This window comes from Trachemys scripta, chromosome 7, assembly GCF_013100865.1.
Source record: "Trachemys scripta elegans isolate TJP31775 chromosome 7, CAS_Tse_1.0, whole genome shotgun sequence".
NCBI lineage: Eukaryota > Metazoa > Chordata > Testudines > Emydidae > Trachemys > Trachemys scripta.
In genome coordinates this window covers 121,981,607-122,000,968 of record NC_048304.1, presented here as the reverse complement: position 1 = coordinate 122,000,968, position 19,362 = coordinate 121,981,607, and the positions used below count along the sequence as shown (strand labels likewise).

The window sequence follows — 19,362 nt, the reverse complement described above, 5'->3', positions numbered from 1 at the left end:
TGACTTGTGATGGAGGAGGTCCATCTTTAGCTCAAGAGTAATCTCAACTCAAGACCATGAGGCCCAGTTCTCTCCACACAGGATACAAGTAATGCCTATTGAACGCCTCTTGCATCTGAAGAAGTGAGGTTCTTACCCACGAAAGCTTATACTCCCAGTACTTCTGTTAGTCTCAAAGGTGCCACAGGACCCTCTGTTGCTTTTTATTGATCCTTTTGGTACCTTGGTGTACATACATGGGTAACATCTCAAAGAGCAGAAATGCAGTTCATTGATCCCTTTGAGGCTTCATCTCACTAATCTTAATTCTCCACAGTTGAAATTACGTCTCCCTATTCTCCCACCCGTCGGCTACTTCTTTCTGATTGCAGCACGCTTGCTCTTCCAGAGCAGGGATCTCTTGTTTCTGCAGCATAAACACACTCCCAGGGCAAGACATTCTCTCATGCAACCCTATACTCATGTTTTTTTAACACGTGTTCTCTTTCTTCCCTTCCTGTCTTTGTTGTATGTGTCCCGGTGCAGCCTGCTAGATTACAAATCACACTTTAGCCTTCTTCAGATGAGAAGATAACAATCATACCTCTCTTTCTGCCTGGGTCTATTCCTTCACACTGTAACTAGTCTGCAAGGAAAATTACCTACACCTTATGCCCAAATAAATCTGTTAGTCTTTAAGGTGCTACCGGACTCTTCATTGTTTCTGTGGATACAGACTAACATGGCTGCCTCTCTGACACTTGATACCTTCACCTTTGTTACTGGTACTCCTCAGCTTTCTTCCTCTGCAGCTGGACACGGAATTGTTTTCTCCAGTTCCTGCTTGCATGATAGTCGTCGTGATGGTCTTGCAATCACTTCTCTTCAGGTTTTACACCCAGGACCATTATCTATAAGTGTCTCTTGATTCTAGCTCTCTGCAAAGCTCTTCTTGAACGCCTTGTAGGTGGGATGCTATCTGAAATAACCTTTTTTTGGTCTCTACACAGTATCATCACAAACCATGTCAGTCAAAACAATTTCAATAGGAAAAATGTTCTTAAAAAAACAAACCAACCCTTAAGCAACCTTTTTGATAAACAACCTCTTTTTTTCGTAGCCAAATTTTCACAGAGCGCGGGTGCTGCTGGAGAAGAATGCTAGCAGGCTTTGTGAGAGCATTTTATTAAGCTGAGAACAGCAAGAGCTCAGATGTATCTGAATTATAAATCATGGTAGGCCTGATTGTGCTCCTGAAGTCCATGATCGGAGGGTCATCTGTCACAAGTAGAAGGGGAAGTCAACCACTTCTGCAGCAGTTTCCCCCTCTGCCAGTTCATCGGGAGTCCATGAAGGCCCCTCTGCAGGTCTGGGAATCCGTGGGGGTAGGGGTGGGGCGGTCAGCTCACTGTCTCCTTACTGGTGTTGCAGAGGTCATGGCAGAAACGTGGTACAGCGCTAGCGTGTTTTCACAGTGGGAGAGCCGCTGGATCCACTGGAGACATGTTGCCAAAGAGAGTGGGCGGGAGGAAGGGCAGACAGAGGTTCTGGGCCTACAATTGGACCAAACTCCCTTGTCTGCACCTGGAATTAATGCAGGTTCCAGGGAATCTGTGGGTTTGTGGCCTGTGACTCCATCCTCCAACACACGAGTGTGGAGAAATCTGCAAGAGGCCCACCTCCCAAAGGTTTCCTCCAACTTAGTCTCCTCCCTTGGATGTTCCTACAAAACCAAGCAATCGGTTTCTGTGTTAACTTCTGAAATGACTCTGTGTAGCTTGAAAGCTTGTGTCTCTCACAAGTTGGTCCAATAAAAGATATGACCTCACTCACCATGTCTCTCTAATATCCTGGGACCAACATGGCTATAACAACACTGCATTCAGCAGCCTCTGTCAGCTGTGACGCAAAATTTTTTATCCATCACTGTGGGGCAGATGCTGTTCTCAGCAACCCTGTTGTAAATAGGGTTACCATACGTCTGGATTTTCCCGGACATGTCCGGCTTTTTGGGCCTCAAATCCCTGTTCGGGGGGAAATCCCAAAAAGCCGAACATGTCTGGGAAAATAGGGCCGGGCCGGCGCCGCTGGGTGCTGGGCCGGGCCGGGGCCGGGGGTGCTGGGCTGGGGGTGCTCAGCCGGGGGCGCTCGGCCAGGGGCCGGCTCCTGGGTGCGGGGCCGGGCCAGGGGTGCTGGGCCGGGGCCAGGGGCCGGGGGTGCTCGGCCGGGGGCTGGCCCGGGGCCGGCACCCCAGGAGTCAAGCCAGGCTGGAGACGCTGGGGCCGGCCGCCGGAGGGAGCCGCTCGGTTGGGGGGGCCAGACTGGGCCGCGCCTTCTCCCCCCCCCCGCCCCAGCTTACCTGCTGCCTGCTTCAGGCTTCCCGCGAATCAAATGTTCGCGGGAAGCAGGGGAGGGGGCGGAGTTGGGGCGGGGACTTTGGGGAAGGGGTGGAGTTGGGACGGGGCATGGGTGGGACTGGGAGGCGGGGCCGGGGCCCCGTGGAGTGTCCTCTTTTTGGACACTCAAAATATGGTAACCCTAGTTGTAAACCTGGAGGAAACCTGCTCAAGTCAATGACGTTTTGCTGTATTTGTAGCAATTTGGCAGATACAAATACCTGGGGTGGTGTCTTAGTACAGTTGTGATTTTGTTCTTGTGTGACTCACAGGACCTGTTGTCTTGTGGCATTTGTGGAGGCCCTGGGGATACAGGCTGTTTTTATAATTATAACGTGTCATCATAACACCATCGTGTCACTTGGGAGTATTACTACCTTGCTGGTTTACAAGTCACACTGTGCAGTAAGAACCTTGCATTGTCCTTGAGCAAGCTCTCAAATTTCCACCTTCTCTCAAATCTACCTTTCTTTGCAAAGTTTGTTTCTGAGCAACTGTTCCCGTCTTCCTTAGAGAACATATCACTCGTGGGAGCAGAGCTCGATGAGCCAGAGTCTGTGACTCCACCGATGTCAACAGAGCTACGCCTGTTTGGGTCAGCTGAGAATCTGGCTTTACAAATTTAACTTAACTCCACATCACACACCATGGGGGGGCGGGGATCTAAAAATTACTGTATTCTACATCATGTGAGCAGTAGCATTTGCAATCAGCATGCAGAATATCATAGTGATTTTTAATCTGGGACTATGGAGAAGTTCAGACTGTAGATCAGGCCTCAGTGTTGTCAGGGCATTTAACAAAGAGTTTCTATGAAGCGTACCCGGCCAAATCCTGACATGCTAGTATAGCCCCCTTGATGGTGTGTGCTACGCGTCCTCCTCTGTGCCCGATCCATAGAGGGATGTGTCTGCTGAAGCCTCCAACTACAGAGGCCACCTCTGTTAGGTCAAGCTGTAGACACTCCTGGTTTTAGCTCTGAAGGTCTGTGGTCTTGGCCAAGACGGTGGCAGTCACACTAGCTCACTTTTGGAATGGAAGTTTCGCCCTGGGAAGAACTGAGTAGAGACCTTAGTATCTGGCCCATCACTAGCATTATTACTGCAAGGCACCAACCATATTAATATCTGGGCACGCTTTGTTTTATTAAGGACCATTTCCTGAGGTCCTTACTCAGGCAAACTTCCATTCAATTGGAGTCTTCCCTGAGTAAGGACCCAAAGATTTTCTCCTTAAATAAGGTATGGGAGAAGGGAATCGCCTTCTCTATTTGTACTGATAACCTGTTGCACATGGATTCTACTACCAAGTCAATTTTCCCTATTCCTGAGGTTTGTGATCTTCTGGGTTGCGCTGAGTGTCTGTTTGAAATGCAAAGGTCACATTATGAGCCTTTCAGGCATTGTTCTAAGATGGCTTCATTCCTGTTTGCTCTCTGCAGTGCCAAATTGTCACTGTAAATAAACGTTCTTCTAATATTGTTCCTGCAGAATCGCACAGCTCCCTAGGACTGCATAATGCTCCTACAGCAGATGCATTGGACATATGCAGCATTGTTACTGGAGCCTGTTTAGAAAACTGTGAGCAGTTTTGGTCATTCCATTTCCATGTTTTAAAAGGGCATGATGTCCCGCAGAGAGCTACAGCCGTTCTTATAATCATGGCAATAAGATTAAAGCTTTCAGCTTCTCCATGCAAGCCTAGTAAAATGTTTCCAAATCCTTTTTATGTCCTTGTGTTTGACTGTTAAACTTGTTGGCAGTTATGGCTGGATCATAACGAATCATGCTGGGCTGTAGGGCCAGAAAAGAATACTTGGTTCACCTAACCTGACCCCCTTTCATTTATCAGGATTACACACTGCTTCGTTCTCGCTATCTTATCCTCTCTTCTGTTTGAATCACCACAGTGAAAATGACTTCACTCCTGGAAATCTGTTCCACTGCTAAATTCCTCGCACTGTCTAGAATTATTTCTTAACAGCTAACCTAAACACTTCCTTCCTTAGCTTTCTGCCACAGCTCCTTTCCTACCATCTTCCAAGGTGGTGAATAATTCCCTTTCATCATTATATATTACGCTGGAAGGTATTTATAGTCCATGATCATGTCAGCCCTCGCTCTTTTCTACGGAACACACAGCTCTCCCTATCACTCCTTCTTTGTCTTGTCCTTGACTTTCAGGAGACCGATCCTGATGTTCTATTTAGGTTCTTATACTCTGCCTTTTACCATGGTGTCTGAAGCCAATGAGACCTATGAGTGTAATCAACTACTAATGACTTTCTTCAGGGTCACATAGTGAAGTTAGGTGGGATCACTTCAGCCAGCCAGAAAAAGGCAGCTTGAATTTGAACACCTTATTTCCTGTTACTTTCTTCTCTTTCACACACATGTATCTTTTGGAAACCAACGCACAGAGGTGTGTGAAAATTCCAGACAAAACTAGAAATGGTCAAAACCAGAAGTTTTCATATCTCGCTGTAAATTTTCAAAAATGATCCATTTTTGTGGAAAAAAGCGATTGAAATTTTGTAGGGTTTTCCACCAAAACCAGGAACTTTGTGTAAAACTGGGGAAATTCTCACTCCTGAGCAAAAAACCGCAATTCGGTATTTCTTTAAGACAAACATCAGTTCACCTGGTAAACACATCTGATATTTGCCGTTTTTAATTTGGAAATTTTACAGCAAATGAAACAGAAATTTGATATGTCTCAAAATGGAGTAGCAAAAATGTTCATGTGAACTTCTGTGGGGAAAAATTTCACTTTGATGCAGCTTTGTCAATGTAGCTTTCCCCAAGATGAGTCTAGCTTTTAGGAATCTGTCATTTTACCAATAAAGTTAACTTAATTGACTTTAAATTAGCCAGAAACCAAGTAATTTACTATATTCGCTCAAAAGACCGAGGAACCCATGGCTCGTTGCACAAATGGTAAAAAGACTATATATATTCTAGAGGAGTCCTAGAAGTTAGAGATGGAATTCCTCACCTGGAATACTGTGTTCAGTTCTAGTCACTCTGGTCCAGACCCTCAAAAATATTTAGGCACCTAACTCCCATCCATGGGATCTGGGCCTCTGTTGTTAAGGAGGATATAGCAGAAATAGAAAGACAACTAAGGGATGAACAATGAGAAAAAATAAAGGCCTGGAAAAACTTCCATCTGAAGGGAGATTGAAATGACTGGGGTTGTTTACTTTAGAAAGGAGGCCAATGAGCAGACACAATAAAGGTATTTAAAATACTGACTAGTATAGATAGGGTGAACTGATGTACCCGATTTACCTTATCTCCTAGAATCATAGAACTGGAAGGGACCTTGAGAGGTCATCTATTCCAGCTCCCTGCACTAGACCATCCCTGACAGGTGTTTGTCCAACCTGCTCTTAAAAATCCCTAATGATGGAGATTCCACAGCCTCCCTAGGCAATTTATTCCAGTGCTTAACCACTCTGACAGTTAGGAAATTTTTCCTAATGTCCAACCTAAACCTCCCTTGCTGCATTTAAGCCCATTGCTGCTTATCCTATCCTCAGAGGTTAATGAGAACAATTTCTCATCCTCCTCCTTGTAACAACCTTTTATGTACTTGAAAACTGTTCTCATGTCCCCTCTCAGTCTTCTCCAGACTAAACCAACCCAATTTTTTCAATCTTCCCTCATAGGTCATGTTTTCTAGACCTTTAATCATTTTTGTTGCTCTTCTCTGGACTTTCTCCAATTTGTCCACATCTTTCCTGAAATGTGGCACCCAGAACTGGACACAATACTTCAGTTGAGGCCTAATAAGTGCAAAGTAGAGCGGAAGAATTATTTCTCGTGTCTTGCTTACAATACTCTGGCTAATACATCCCAGAATGATGTGTGCTTTTTTTGCAACAGTGTTACATTGTTCACTCATATTTAGCTTGTGTTCCACTGTGATCCCAGATCCCTTTCCGCAGTACTCTTTCCTAGGCAATCATTTCCCATTTTGTATGTGTGTAGCTGATTGTTCCTTCCTAAGTGGAGTACTTTGCATTTGTCCTTATTGAATTTCATCCTATTTACTTCAGACCATTTCTCCAGTTTGTCCACATCATTTTGAATTTTAATCCTATCCTCCAAAGCACTTGCAACCCTCCCAGCTTGGTATCATCTGCAAACTTTATAAGTGTACTCTCTATGCCATTATCTAAATCACTGATGAAGATATTGAACAGAACCGGACCCAGAACCGATCCCTGCGGGACCCCGCTCATTATGCCCTTTCAGCATGACAGTACATAATACAAGAAGAAGGGGGAGTTCAATGAGATTGAAAGAAAGCAGATTTAAAACTGATAAAAGGAAATATTTTTTCACAGAATACACATTTAAGCCTTGGGAACTCATTGCCACGAGATATCTTTGAGGCCAAGAATGTAGTAGAATTCAAAAAAGGATTGGACATTTATACGGATAAACATAACCAGAGTTGTTGTTATTTTTTTAAAATCTAAGCGTTTTGGAAGGGGTGTAAATCCTCATGCTTCAGGGCCTTTAACTACATATGGGTTTAGGAAGAAACCTCCACAGCCTATTCCATATCTGCCTACTGCAGGGTTTTCTGCACCTTCCTCTGAATCACCTGGCACTGGACTACATGCACTCCATCAGTCATATTATATCTGACCAATATTCCTCTAGAAAATACAAATCTCTGTCTCTCTCTTGTTAGCTGCTCCACCTGTGCTTTCCCCATACTTTTCCAGCTGCCGTTTCCCACACACTCCACACGCAAGCTGTTGCTTCTGAAAGCCACCTGCTCCCAATCCACTGGGTCAAATAATCAAGTATTTTCTAGTGATATTCTTTATCTGATTTCTAGAAACAGCCTTGCCCCACCCCCATGCCCACATGCCAGGCTGTGTATGAGGAAAAAAGGAGGTGGATGACTTACTCTCAATATAATGAGTGTTTTGTGTTGAAAGTGCTGTGTGTGTTGTACGTCCCCCAGTCCCTCTCCCTGCTAAAACAGGATTATTACCTACAGTTGTTTTCTTCTCCTGTATATGTCTGGTCTAGTTTTATAAGTCCTAGATGCAGGGCCAATCGGGGGGGGGGGGGGGGGGCAGGAGAGCCATTTCACCTGGGCTTCAAGCTCAAAGGGGGCCTCAAATTTAGACACTTGTTAATTTTTTGGCATTTGATAAGTTTTGCAACTTGTTTTTATGTGCAGCCCTATCAGGCCAAAATGTGACACACACTCTCAGCTTAAAGCGGCAAATTTAAGCAAATAAGAGATGTGATTTGGTAAAAGACACAGTTTTTTTGTTAACTGATATAGATTTTGTCATATTCAAGAGTTAAAAATGTTCATATATATTAATAAAAATCTATCGGTTCTGATGGTACAAGATTAAGCCATGTGTTGGCATTTTTTATTTTTTATTATGGCTAGGGGCCTCAAAGGCTGGAAGTAGCCCGGGCCTCTCTGGACTCTGAGAGGGCCTGCCTAGATGTTGGCATTTCTGCTACATCTATAGGTAGTAGTGAGAAAATGATGAAAGGGTGAATTAAGATAAATTTGGATCCGCATCTAGACTAGCAAAGGGGTGAGTTACAGTTCTGATTAGAATCAAAACTTTTCCAAAGTTTGGGGATTTGGTTCAGACCCAGTACAATAACAGACGTAAGAAACCAAGTCTGGATACAGATTTGATCTACCACCATGTCTGGAAAGAGCGGGGTCCAGTTCTGATGATCTGTTACTGTCTAGATTAGAGATGATGCTGAAGTATAGTTTTGCCCACAGTAATTTTTATGACTCTTATGTACTCCTAAAAGACACCATTGTGGCCAATTAATCTACCCAAGGAGTTTTCATTTCATCATTTGATGCTTACTTCCATGTAGCCCATGCAGTCTGAAGGTTACAGAATTTATTATTGGTATTTAGTTGTGTGTAATTTATGAAACAAACTGACACAGCAGGATGGCATTGTTAACACATGAGTTAACGTTGCTTTGGTTGTGTTTCTCGTGTACCGTCAAATAATCAATTTATTTCTATTGACTTTCTGTATCTTACTTCTATGGACCCTTCAACCAGTGTACATATACACACTATTGTGCATGTGGAGAAGGAAGCCGATGACTTGTTCTTGATATAATGATTGTTTTGTGTTCAAACAGCTGCATGCTTTGTATGTTATGAAGAAACAAAGATGAATCAATTCATTCATGAACCAATAAAGCTACTGCAGTGACCAGGTCAATTAATTTATAAACTGTCTGTTTGGATCCTTGGCTAGATATGCACATAATCCCTGTCCTGCTTCATGCACCTCTTAGCTCCCCTGCTCCCACCATAACCATTAGCTTCTCATTCCTGAATGACAGTGTAAAAATGGGATCTCACCTAAGGTTGCAGCTGGCGAAGCATTGGGGAGGAAGGATGTTGGTTGGTGCAGGAGACCAGTTGGGTTGGCAGTAGGAGGTTGCTGGAACATGGCATTGCAGAGTGTGAGTGGGGAGAGAAACAGGGGGCAAGTGCTGGAGGAGGCTGGATACAACAGCATCTTGGGAGCAAACGGAGGGGAGGGACTGGTGGGGCTGCAGTTGGAAGGTCGGGGTGGCGGGACAGGTCAGGTGTAGGTGCATCTTGGTGGTGGCTGGGCAGGGAAGCAGTCAGGAAGTGGGGACTGCCAGCCATCTGTGCATGGATTCACTTGAGTGGCTTGCAGTTGCACGTGCACATTTGCAGGTAAATTTTCGGAACTGAGTTTTGACCTCTGTTTCTGAAAACGTGTCCCTGAAACTTTCCATGCACTCCGATGCTGAGCTGCCTTCCCCGTGTCATGCTCTGCATCATCAGACTCTCTAGAGGGCAGCCATCTATATGGTTATAGACTTCTATTATGTTCAAGACACTGTAGAAAGACTTTTTAGTGATTTACAGTGTAGGCATTTAGACTAGCTCTTATCTCACACTGCAGTTCCCTCTAACGTCGCCTTGTGATTTGGCTCTGAGAGATTCCTATTATTACTCAGATCAGATTTAAAATGTCACTTTTTTAAAATGCTGTCTCAGACTCTATAGGTGGACCCTTTCCGGCTTCCTCTCACCGATGCCACCACAAGCAGAAGCATTGTCTGCCCATCACGCAGTGCGGAGCTTTGTCAATAAGCCCACTGCTTTTCCATCCCCACGCCAAGGGGTCCCAGATCATCATGGACACGGCACAGAAGGCAGTGAAGCGGCAGGCCAGCTTCTGCAACGCCATCACCTTCAGCAACAGGCCTATCGTGATCTACGAGCAGGTCAGGTTAAAGGTGAGTAAATGACTCCTTCCTTATCGCCATTGTAACGGCCTCAAGTGCTAGCAGGAAAGACTAGGTGTAAAATATTAGTGAGTTGTAGCAGAACCTGTATATAACATAATTCCCAGAGAAGCATAGATGGGAGTCTTGGGTGAGGGAAGTATGGCTCATGGTAGTGGGTGTATATCAACACTGAGAGAGTTTGCCCATTGGGACATCTTAGTTTTAGTACCAGACCTCTTCATACAATGCACAGTCAACCTTTGGAACTCTTTGCCACAGGATGTTGTGAAGACTATAACAGGGTTCAAAAAAGAACTAGATAAGTTAATGGAGGGTAGGCCCATCAATGGTTATTAGCCAGGATGGGCAGGGATGGCGTCCCTAGCCTCTGTTTGCCAGAAGCTGGGAATGGACGACAGAGGATGGTTCACTCGATGATTCCCTGTTTTGTTCATTCCTTCTGGGGCACCTGGCATTGGTCCCTGTCGGAAGACAGGATACTGGACTAGATGGATCTTTGGTTTGACCCACTATGACCGTTCTTATGTTCCTATGTTTTCCATCCCTTTCCTGGAACACAGAGTCCTAGGCTCTTGGTCTGACCGACCTTGTGCCTATGCCATCCTCTTGCTTTATTCGTATTATTATCAATTATTTGTATTATCATTGTGTCTAGGAACCCTAGTCATAGACCAGGACTCTACTTTGCTAGGTGCTGTACAGATGCAGAACAAAAAGACAGTCCCTGCCCCAAAGAACGTACAATATGACCAGAGAAAGGTGTAGCTAGACGGGGCAATACAAGGAAATAATGAGATAATACCGCTCAGCATGACAGGCAGTGCTGTCAGCGCACCAGCAGCCTAACCCTAGTCTAGGTTTATTTTTTTTGTAGGCATCGCAGCAAAGGAGAGTTTTAAGGAGAGATTTCACAGAGGGGAATATGGTCACTTTGCCGATGTTTTCAGGGAGCTCCTCCCAAGCATGAGGGGCAGCATGTGAGAAAGCACAAAGATGCTTGCTTGAAAATGTAACTAGTGGGCAACGGAGACTGGCACCATGGGCTGGTCAGAGGCAGGAGTGGACATCTTGATGGCTCATGAGAGATAAGTAGGATGGGGATAGGTCATGAAGGGCCTGGAAAGTGAAGACAAGCAGCTTGGTGTTTGATGTGATACAGAAAGGGGAGCCACTACAGGGAAGCAAAGAGAAGGGTCACATGGTCAGAGTGATGGGCCAGGAGAATGATCTTTGCAGCAGGGGATATGAGCAGGCCAAGATTGCATCTGTCAAGATCAGATAAGACGAGGTTGCAGAAATCCCACTTCCTCACTGGGATCAGACTGATTCACCTCCTTTGTGGCATGTGCACTGAAGGGCGACATAGATTGCTGCTTAGGGCTTCTCCTGGAGGCAGGAGCGGCGCCAGGGGTTTTGCCGCCCTAGGCGGCAGCGCTTCTCCACAGTAATCGGCGGCAGCTCCTCCTCTGAAGCTGCGTTCTCGGCGGCGGGCGTCCTTCTGCTCTGGGTCTTCGGGGCACTCTGGCGGTGGGTCCTGGAGCGAGTGAAGGACCCGCCACTGAAGACCTGGAGCGGAAGAAGCCCCTCGCCGCCAAAATTCTGCAGAGGGTGGCGAAATGCCGACACCCACATCCTGCTGCCCTAGGTGACCGTCTAGGGTCACCTAGTGGAAGTGCCAGCCCTGCCTGGAGGGCACCACTTCTCCTGGCCAGATATCCCTTTGCATCAAAGCCTTCAGACAAGCCACATGTAGCCTGACTTGTAGTTCACATGCTGTTCCTTGCATTGAGAGCTGAAGGGGTTTAGCTATGGCTCTTTAGCGGCTGAACCACCTTTAGGGCATATCCAAAGGCTCAGAGGTTCTTCCTTTCAATTCAGATAAGACCTTAAAAGTCTGAGTCTGTCTCTGAAATATCCAAAGCTTTTGGGTCTGCAAATGTGGAGCCTGAACTTGGAGCTGAGTGCTTCCTGAGAGGTGCCAAGCTTCCTCATTCCAATTGAAGTCAGTAGGAAATGAGAGCACTCAACACCTCTCTGGTTCTGGCCCTTGGGTGGACAAATCCCTCACACAGGCTTCTATTCATTTCCTGCTTCCATGCAGGCTGGAAATGCAGCAGCACTGATCTAGTTACGTTGCATTTTTGGCTGGAAGCTGGGAAATGCAGAGACAAACGACCCTGACAAATTCTGAGATGGTTGGGATGGGAGATGAGAGTTAACTAATTATTTTGTTTTTGAAAAACCTCACCAAAAGTTTGCATTTTAGGCAAAGATTATGGGTCATTTCTATGTTCTGAACCAGTTCTCCTGTCCCTAGTCAGGAAGCTCGATGTTTGTATTTGACAATGTATATTAGGATTTTATCTTCCATAACACACATGAAGCATTAGCGGGCAGGACTTTCATCTGTGCACTAGGGCTTTACGAACAGAGCTCCCACTGAAACTAATGGGAATTTTGCACATGAATAATCAACAAGCATAAGCAGAAAAAGTGCCTTGGGGATTGACATAAATGTGAAGAATGCCTTTGCCTTTCTGTGTCTATTTTCTGCTGAGTCCATTTCCAGCAGTCTTTTTTTTTTCTTTCTTTCCCCAAACTGTCATCTCTAAGCTTTTGTGTTTTCTATGTCAGATTCTCACCAACTTCTTTTCTATGCATCCAATCCCACAGCTCATGTTCAGGCAAAACTCCCACTACAGGACTGAGTGAGGGACTGTGGGATTTGACCCTGTTTGCCAGATGTCATTTCAGAATTAATCCTACACCCTTCTCTGCTCCTCTAAGTCTTCTAAGAAGCCCACTAGGCAATGAATCCAGAGTTGTTCAGCAGGCCAGACTGCCAGCAAGTGGAGATGTCCAGTGTGATGTGGGTCTGTGTTCTGATGGAGCTTCTTGGAGGTGGAATCCCAGGCAGTGGGTGTGGCTGGGGCCAGAGTTAGTGGAACTGTGGAGGTGGGATGTAGGAAGCAGCAGCCCCAGACTGCGGTAGCAGTCATGGAACAACTTAGCTACTCCTTTACAGGCATGGCAGATGCCTGTTCCCTCCCCAGCCCACGCCCCGTGGCCCTCCCCAGCCTGTCAAATAGGGGTGTTTGCTGAGCAGAGGATTTGGCCCATCATTAATCATTGCCTTTTTTTTTTTTAAGCAAAAATTAGTGTGTTTGGGTGTCCAGCTATGCAAATGCTTGGCAGGGTTTACACTAGATTTCAACCCAGATACTACCTATAGTCAGCCTGTGTTGGCAACTGATTATTTGTAGGGGCTGATGACTACAAGGGGATATACTCCCCATATCGCCATATGAATATTTACTTGTGTGGCATGTGATTAGTATAAAATATTGGCAAGACACTGCAGAGCAAGTTGTACAACGAGGCCATATTTATCTAGGTCCCAGGAGGAGTTAGGATTTGCAGTGAAATTGCTACAATAAATAATCCCAGTTTTTCAGCGACGAATGGACTTCTGTCATTTCCATTTGATATATTTAATGTCATTAAATATGCCTTATTGCATTTTGCTGCATCCAAATCAGCTACCGTAGGGCTGTGATGTCATCCCATCTGACAAGCTAAGCAGGCGGCAGATTGTTTTTTACGTAGCTGGGGGACCTCTTAGGAGAGCCTTAAGGTGCTGTGGGAAGTAGTGATGGTTTTTCAGTAGGCAGCACTCGGCACCCTGAGTCAAGAAAGAACCAATGCCCTAGCCCAGTGCTACGGGCTGCTGGAGGCGCCATCTTTCATATGAGATGTAAAATCCTCTGACCAGAAAAGTTTGTTGGTGCTTCTGCCAAGAGTAGGTTTGCAAGGCAGAATGTAATTACCCCAGAAATGGAATTTAGTTCGCGCGCCAGGGCTAATTATATCCCCCCTGTAGTTTTAACTTGATACAGTCTCTTTGACGTTATGTCTTAACCTTTTCTGCAGTCTTGCTGTGTGCCGTTACGCAGATGCCATGTCCTACCCCAGAGGTGGCCACATTTTTAGTGGTGGATTAAATTATTCTAGAACATACAGGACCCAATCCAGTGGGAGCTGAGAGCGCTCAGAACCATGCAGGAGGGCTTCAGCATGGCACGGCATGGAGCTCGTAGCCTGTAAAGTACTATTGGAATGCAAGATGTTCTTATTGCTGTTATCTTTGCAGATAACAAAGAAGCAGTGTTGCTGGAGTGGGGCTCTCCGACTCGGATTTACTTCCAAGGATCCCTCCCGGATTAATCCTGACACATTGCCAAAGTACGCTTGCCCGGACTTGGTTTCCCAGAGTGGATTCTGGGCCAAGGCCCTGCCAGAAGAGTTTGCAAATGAAGGAAACATCATAGCATTCTGGGTGGACAAAAAGGGCCGGGTGTTTTATCGGGTCAATGACTCTGCTGCGATGTTGTTCTTCAGTGGGGTGAGGATCACGGAACCCCTGTGGGCTTTGATTGACGTGTACGGACTCACCCGTGGGGTGCAGCTATTAGGTAGGTGCCTTTCTGAAAGTGCTATTTCTTGACCTGAGTGCTTCGAGTCTATGTACCTATGTTCTACAGCTAAGAAATGAGGCTGGACAAATCCCAATGATAAATTAGCCAGGTACTGTCTATCCAGGAGATTTAAAAAAAAATCCTACTCACTGTGACAAACCTGCTGCTGAGAAAGGAAAAGGTTAAATTCCATCAGGGTAAATCTTACAATCTGAACCCATAATAATTAGTGTGTTTAAAGCTAAGCAAACATTTATTATAGGAGTGGGAGGGTGGGAAACAATAAATCACTAGCAACTGTCAGTAAATAAAGGAATTTCTGCCAAGAGAACTTGCACCAATGAAACTACATCGCTGCACGTGCTGCAGTGTGGAATGTACTTTATAAAACGTCCTCTGTCGTATTTGCTTTCCCAGTTATGGGGTGGGGAAATGCATTTTATTGCTAATGTGTAATTCCTTCTCTGATGGCAATACCATGATTCTCTGGGTGGGTAAGTGGGAGACTTAGAGCTTATGCTCCAGCCACATATTCTGGGATAAGCAGTTGTTATGTAGTGGAAAACATCGTTTTCAAAATAGCTCAGAGGAACTGGATCCATTCTCTGGACCCAAAAGATTGGAAACATGGTTGGGGGTGTGGTATGAGAGGTGCCGAGCAACCTCATCTCTGAATGAATCCAGTGGGAATTGTGGAAGTTTGGCCCCCTCACAGGAGGTGATCAGGCTCCGAGTCTGCAGACCCAAGAGCTCTGGACATCCCAGCTTTGAGGGTCTTTTCTGAACAGAATGGAAGTACCTCCAAGGGTCTTGTTTCAAGAAGGAGCTAGATTAGTGAGGAACCAAAGACTCAGCAATGAAGGCCAAAGGGCATAGCAGAGAAACAGACACTAGCTCCTCAGCATATAATGCTGGCCGCTTTGTTTTCATTAGGAAAAGCGTTATGTTTTTTATCTGTGTTAACTAACCTGTGGTAACTAACATGAGGTAACATTCAAACGAAGACAGAGCGTTTGTAGTTTTAACACAAGTTAGCAGGTTGAGAAGCCTATGGAGAAGCCTAGGGTTTGCCCTGCTAACTTGTGGAAAACTACAAACTGCCTCCACTGGGATTTTACCTTGCGTTAGTTACCTTGTGTTAGCTAATATGTGGTAAGAACATGCCCTTGATGCTAGTGAAGAGACACCCTCGGTGTTTAGTCAACCCTGTTTCTGACAGCTCAGCCTGCTTCCTGCATCACTTGTTGCTACTAAATCAGGGTGGCAATACTGGCTGTAGTGATGTACCGCTGTATGGAAGCTAACACTGAATTCAAGATGCAAAGGGCTTGTTTACACAGTGGGGTAATGTGCTTTACAGGGGATTGCTAAAGTGCACTAATGTGTTCCACGTTGATTGGTCTGTGTAATAGACCCTGTTGGTGTGCACTAAATGTTCCCTAGCGCACTTGAATGTAGTTCTGTTTCAAACAGCACCAACAGTGTCTACACCACATTATCCCACCATGTAGACAAACCTAAAGAAACTCATAGCTCTAGGATCAAACTATGCGCACCATCTCCTTAAAAATAAAAAAAACCCAAACCCTCAGACTGCACAAGCAGGATGCATTAAGGCATCTCTAGGCAGCACTTCGCTTTGCCTCAAGAGTGGAAGGATTTATCGTTCGTTGTGAATCTGCTTGTGCACCCGTGTCACGTGAACTGAAGTTGGGCCAAGAAAGCGGTGATTGGATCTGGAGCTGAGGGTTCAGATACGAGGTAGTTTAGAAGTAGCACCAAAATCTCACAAGCTGTTCACTTGAGATTTTGTCCCCCAGAGGCCATCCCGGAGTGGATGCTTGCTAAGGTCAGCCACATCCCTCACTCCAAGCTGGACATTTGTTTTCAAAATACCCAGAGTGATGATCTCACATTCGGTGTTTCCCCTGTATTCTGCCTTACCCTTTTCACCATCTCTTTTTGCCTTTGAATGCCCTCAGTACTGAGAGCCCTTGCCTTTGCCAACCAGTGATCCATCCCTGGTGGGGCCAGCTCTGCTGTGCACGTGCCTCCAAGATTCTAATTCAGGCTTTTGCTGACACAAACCTTTCGAATGAAATAGGCTGCTTCCGAGTTTATGCAGTTGGCTCAGTGCTCAGAAATATATTTATAGCACGTTGCAGCAGACTTCAGCGGGCTTTAATCCCAACAACTGTGCTGACGCGTCTGAGTCTTGATTCCCCACTGTGCAACACTAGAACGCATGCAGCACCTAAAGTCTTGCAACCTACCATCTCTGTATACCCACTGCAGATCTTACATGCTTATTTTAATACAGGCATCTAAACACATACTACAGGCCAAACTTCTCCAAAGTTCAAGGGAGCTGAGATATGGAGCTTTTGATTTGGAGACTCAGTTCTATCTTTAATATGACCTAGCCACAAATTGGGGGCAGGATTTGCCCTTCTGTGTCTCACAGAGGTCCCACTGGAGTTAGTGGAAGCCAGGTGTGTACACTGAAGGGAAGAAATTGGCCTGTAAGATACTTGTAGACTTTAAGGTCAGAAGGGACCATCATGATCATCTAGTCTGACCTGCACATTGCAGGCAACAGCATCTCACCCACCCACTCCTGTCATAGACCCCTAACCTCTGGCTGAATTACTCAAGTCCTCAAACCATGGTTTAAAGACTTCAGGTTACAGAGAGTTCACCATTTACAGTAGTTTAAACCTGCAAGTGACCCATGCCTCATGCTGCAGAGGAAGGTGAACCCCCCACAGGGTATCTGCCAATCTGACCCGGGGGAAATTCCTTCTTGATCCCAAATCTTTTTTCCAAAAAGAATATTTGCTGTAGAATGCCTTTGTCGGTGTGCCTCAGGGCAGGTAGAAGACCTACCCCATTATTTATGTTGGAATTTATATTTCCAGTTAAGGTCAATATTGCTCTGCATATTTTCGTCCCAGATGCCTTTTTCTACGACCTCTCAAAAAACAGAATATTTGTTAGGAACTGATAATGTGTCTGTGAGCTGAGCAGTTGCCCTATTTGCGTGGCCAGCCAATAATATAAGGAAAAGCCAGTGGTGCAGTGGTTATATATGATTAATACTTTATATTCTTTTTAATCCTTCTTTATCTATATTTTAACATTTTATAATTTTGGATTTCGTTTTCTGTTTTACTGTAATACATTTTGGTTTTGCACATGGGTGTAAAGCTAAGTCGCTACTAAATAACTTGACTCAGCTGACTGATCTAGAACTGCAGTAGAATTACAGATGATGCAGGTAAACGACCAGGAGCATAGCTCTCGGAATGCAATAACCGCTGTTCTGTTGCTATGTGGCCTGAGAAAGAGGAATCCATTCCACCCCAAGTATGGCAGAATTCCCTGTACAGGGGAGAGGATTTGGCCAACAGCAGGGCCGGCTGTAGCTTTTTTGCCGCCCCAGGCAAAAGAAAAAAAAAAAAAGGTGGCCGGACTGCCAAAGCAAAAAAAAAACAAAAACAAACGGCAGCCACAGGGAACGCGTGGAGGGCAGTCAAGGCGGCTTGCAGGAGGGTGAAGGGCGGCACCCGCCTACTCCCTCTGCCCGTGGGCAGCCAGGCGCTGCAGTCCGCTTGCAGCCGGGCGAGAGGGGCTCCCCACTCTGGCCTTGGGGTGCCTCTCCCGGCCGGGCAGGCTCCAAGGGGGCTGACACAGGCAGCACTGGCTGGGGTCTGCGACCTCCGTGTGGGGCTGGCATTGCAGTGTGGCTCGGCACAGTGCAAACAGCGCCAGGATCAGTGGGGCCCGCCCCTCCGGTGCCCGCCGGGCCACCGCAGAACTGTCCCTGCCACCGCTGCCCACCGGGCCGCCGCAGAACCCTCCCTCCTTCCGCTGCCCGCCGGGCCGCCGCAGAACTCTCCCTCCTTCCAGTGCCCGGGGGCTGCAGGAGGTGCTGGCTCAGCCACTCCTTTAAAGGCGGCTCGGCCGGGCCGGGCTCAGAGCAGCGCGGGAGGCGGAGGCCGGTGCAGGCGGCGGGGAGTGGTGCATCCCGGGGAGCCCAGCGGCACGATGAGCAGCAGGGATCACTAGTTCCTGCCCCCCTGGGCCAGGGTCCGTGCCCCTTCAGGGCTGGGCTGGCAGCCCCAAGATTGGCCGGAATGCCGCCCCTTAGAATGTGCCGCTCCAGGCACGTGCTTTCTTGTCTGGTGCCTGGAGCCGGCCCTGGTCAACAGTGTTTCCAGCCCAGCCAAAACCAGGATATACTTGAAGTCTCATGAGAGCACCTTTCCCAGGGATAATCTAACTTTGCCAAGACTAGCTTTTAACATCTGAACAGCACTGGTCTGTTTTCACAACGTGCCACCACGTAGCTGAATGACTGTTTTTCATTTTCAGTCAGATGCCTTCTTATTTATCATCCATTTGCCCAGATAAATGTTGTTGTTTTTCCCCCCAGGATGGAATTTAACCTGCAAAATTGCACTTGCCCAAGGCTCAGGTTAGGAACAAATCAGTCCTGCATCAGTGCGAGGTCCCAGCTTTGCAATGGAACACACAACATTTGCTTCCACCCCCAGAGAGTTACAATGTAATGTTGTTGTTATTTATGGCCCAACCAAAATTGGGTCCCCAGCATGTTAGGCACTGTACACACACGCCATGAGACAGTCCCTGCTCGAAAGGGTCACACATCTAAATAGACAAGAGAGCCAAGAGGTGGCAGGGGAACGGAAGCACAGAGAGGTGAAATGACTTGCTGGAGCTCCCACAACAGGTTTGTCGAGCAGGCATTACAACCGACTGTGTCCCTCTAGGGCTGCCAGCCTTCCATCACTCCCTCTACCAGAATGTCCTCTCCAAGCACATCACACCATGACAAACATCCACAACTAACCCTGCTAGGAGATGGCAGTTTGGTAAAGGTGTGAGGTACAGGGAGTATTGAGGGAGACAGCGTTAAGGCTGCAGTATAAGGTAGTTATGGTCATGGTAAAGTCTGTGTCTGTGGATGAAAGAGAAGAGGGTACGTTAGGTCACTTAACTTTTCGTTTCCTTGCTCTTGTGCCTTTGAGTCAGGTATGTTATATCTGTAGCAATCCTAACTGCTTCAAACCCATTTTCTTTATATTACTATATTAGGTACGTGTACTGGTATATGCCTTACATAAAAGTGTGATTGTATATGTGTTCTTCTAGCATTATATATAGCTAGAAGCAAGT

At 46.3% G+C, this 19,362-nt stretch overlaps 1 protein-coding gene across 2 annotated transcripts in view; it reads left to right on the top strand.

The window, feature by feature from the left end:
• Nucleotides 1-19,362, top strand: part of NEURL1 (neuralized E3 ubiquitin protein ligase 1) — a 256,305-nt gene that overhangs the window by 157,764 nt on the left and 79,179 nt on the right. For both annotated transcript variants that reach the window (XM_034777499.1, XM_034777500.1), the window contains exons 2-3: nt 9,435-9,676; nt 13,839-14,160. In XM_034777499.1, the coding sequence (XP_034633390.1) occupies nt 9,435-9,676; nt 13,839-14,160 (564 nt within the window). The remainder of the gene's footprint in view (nt 1-9,434; nt 9,677-13,838; nt 14,161-19,362) is intronic.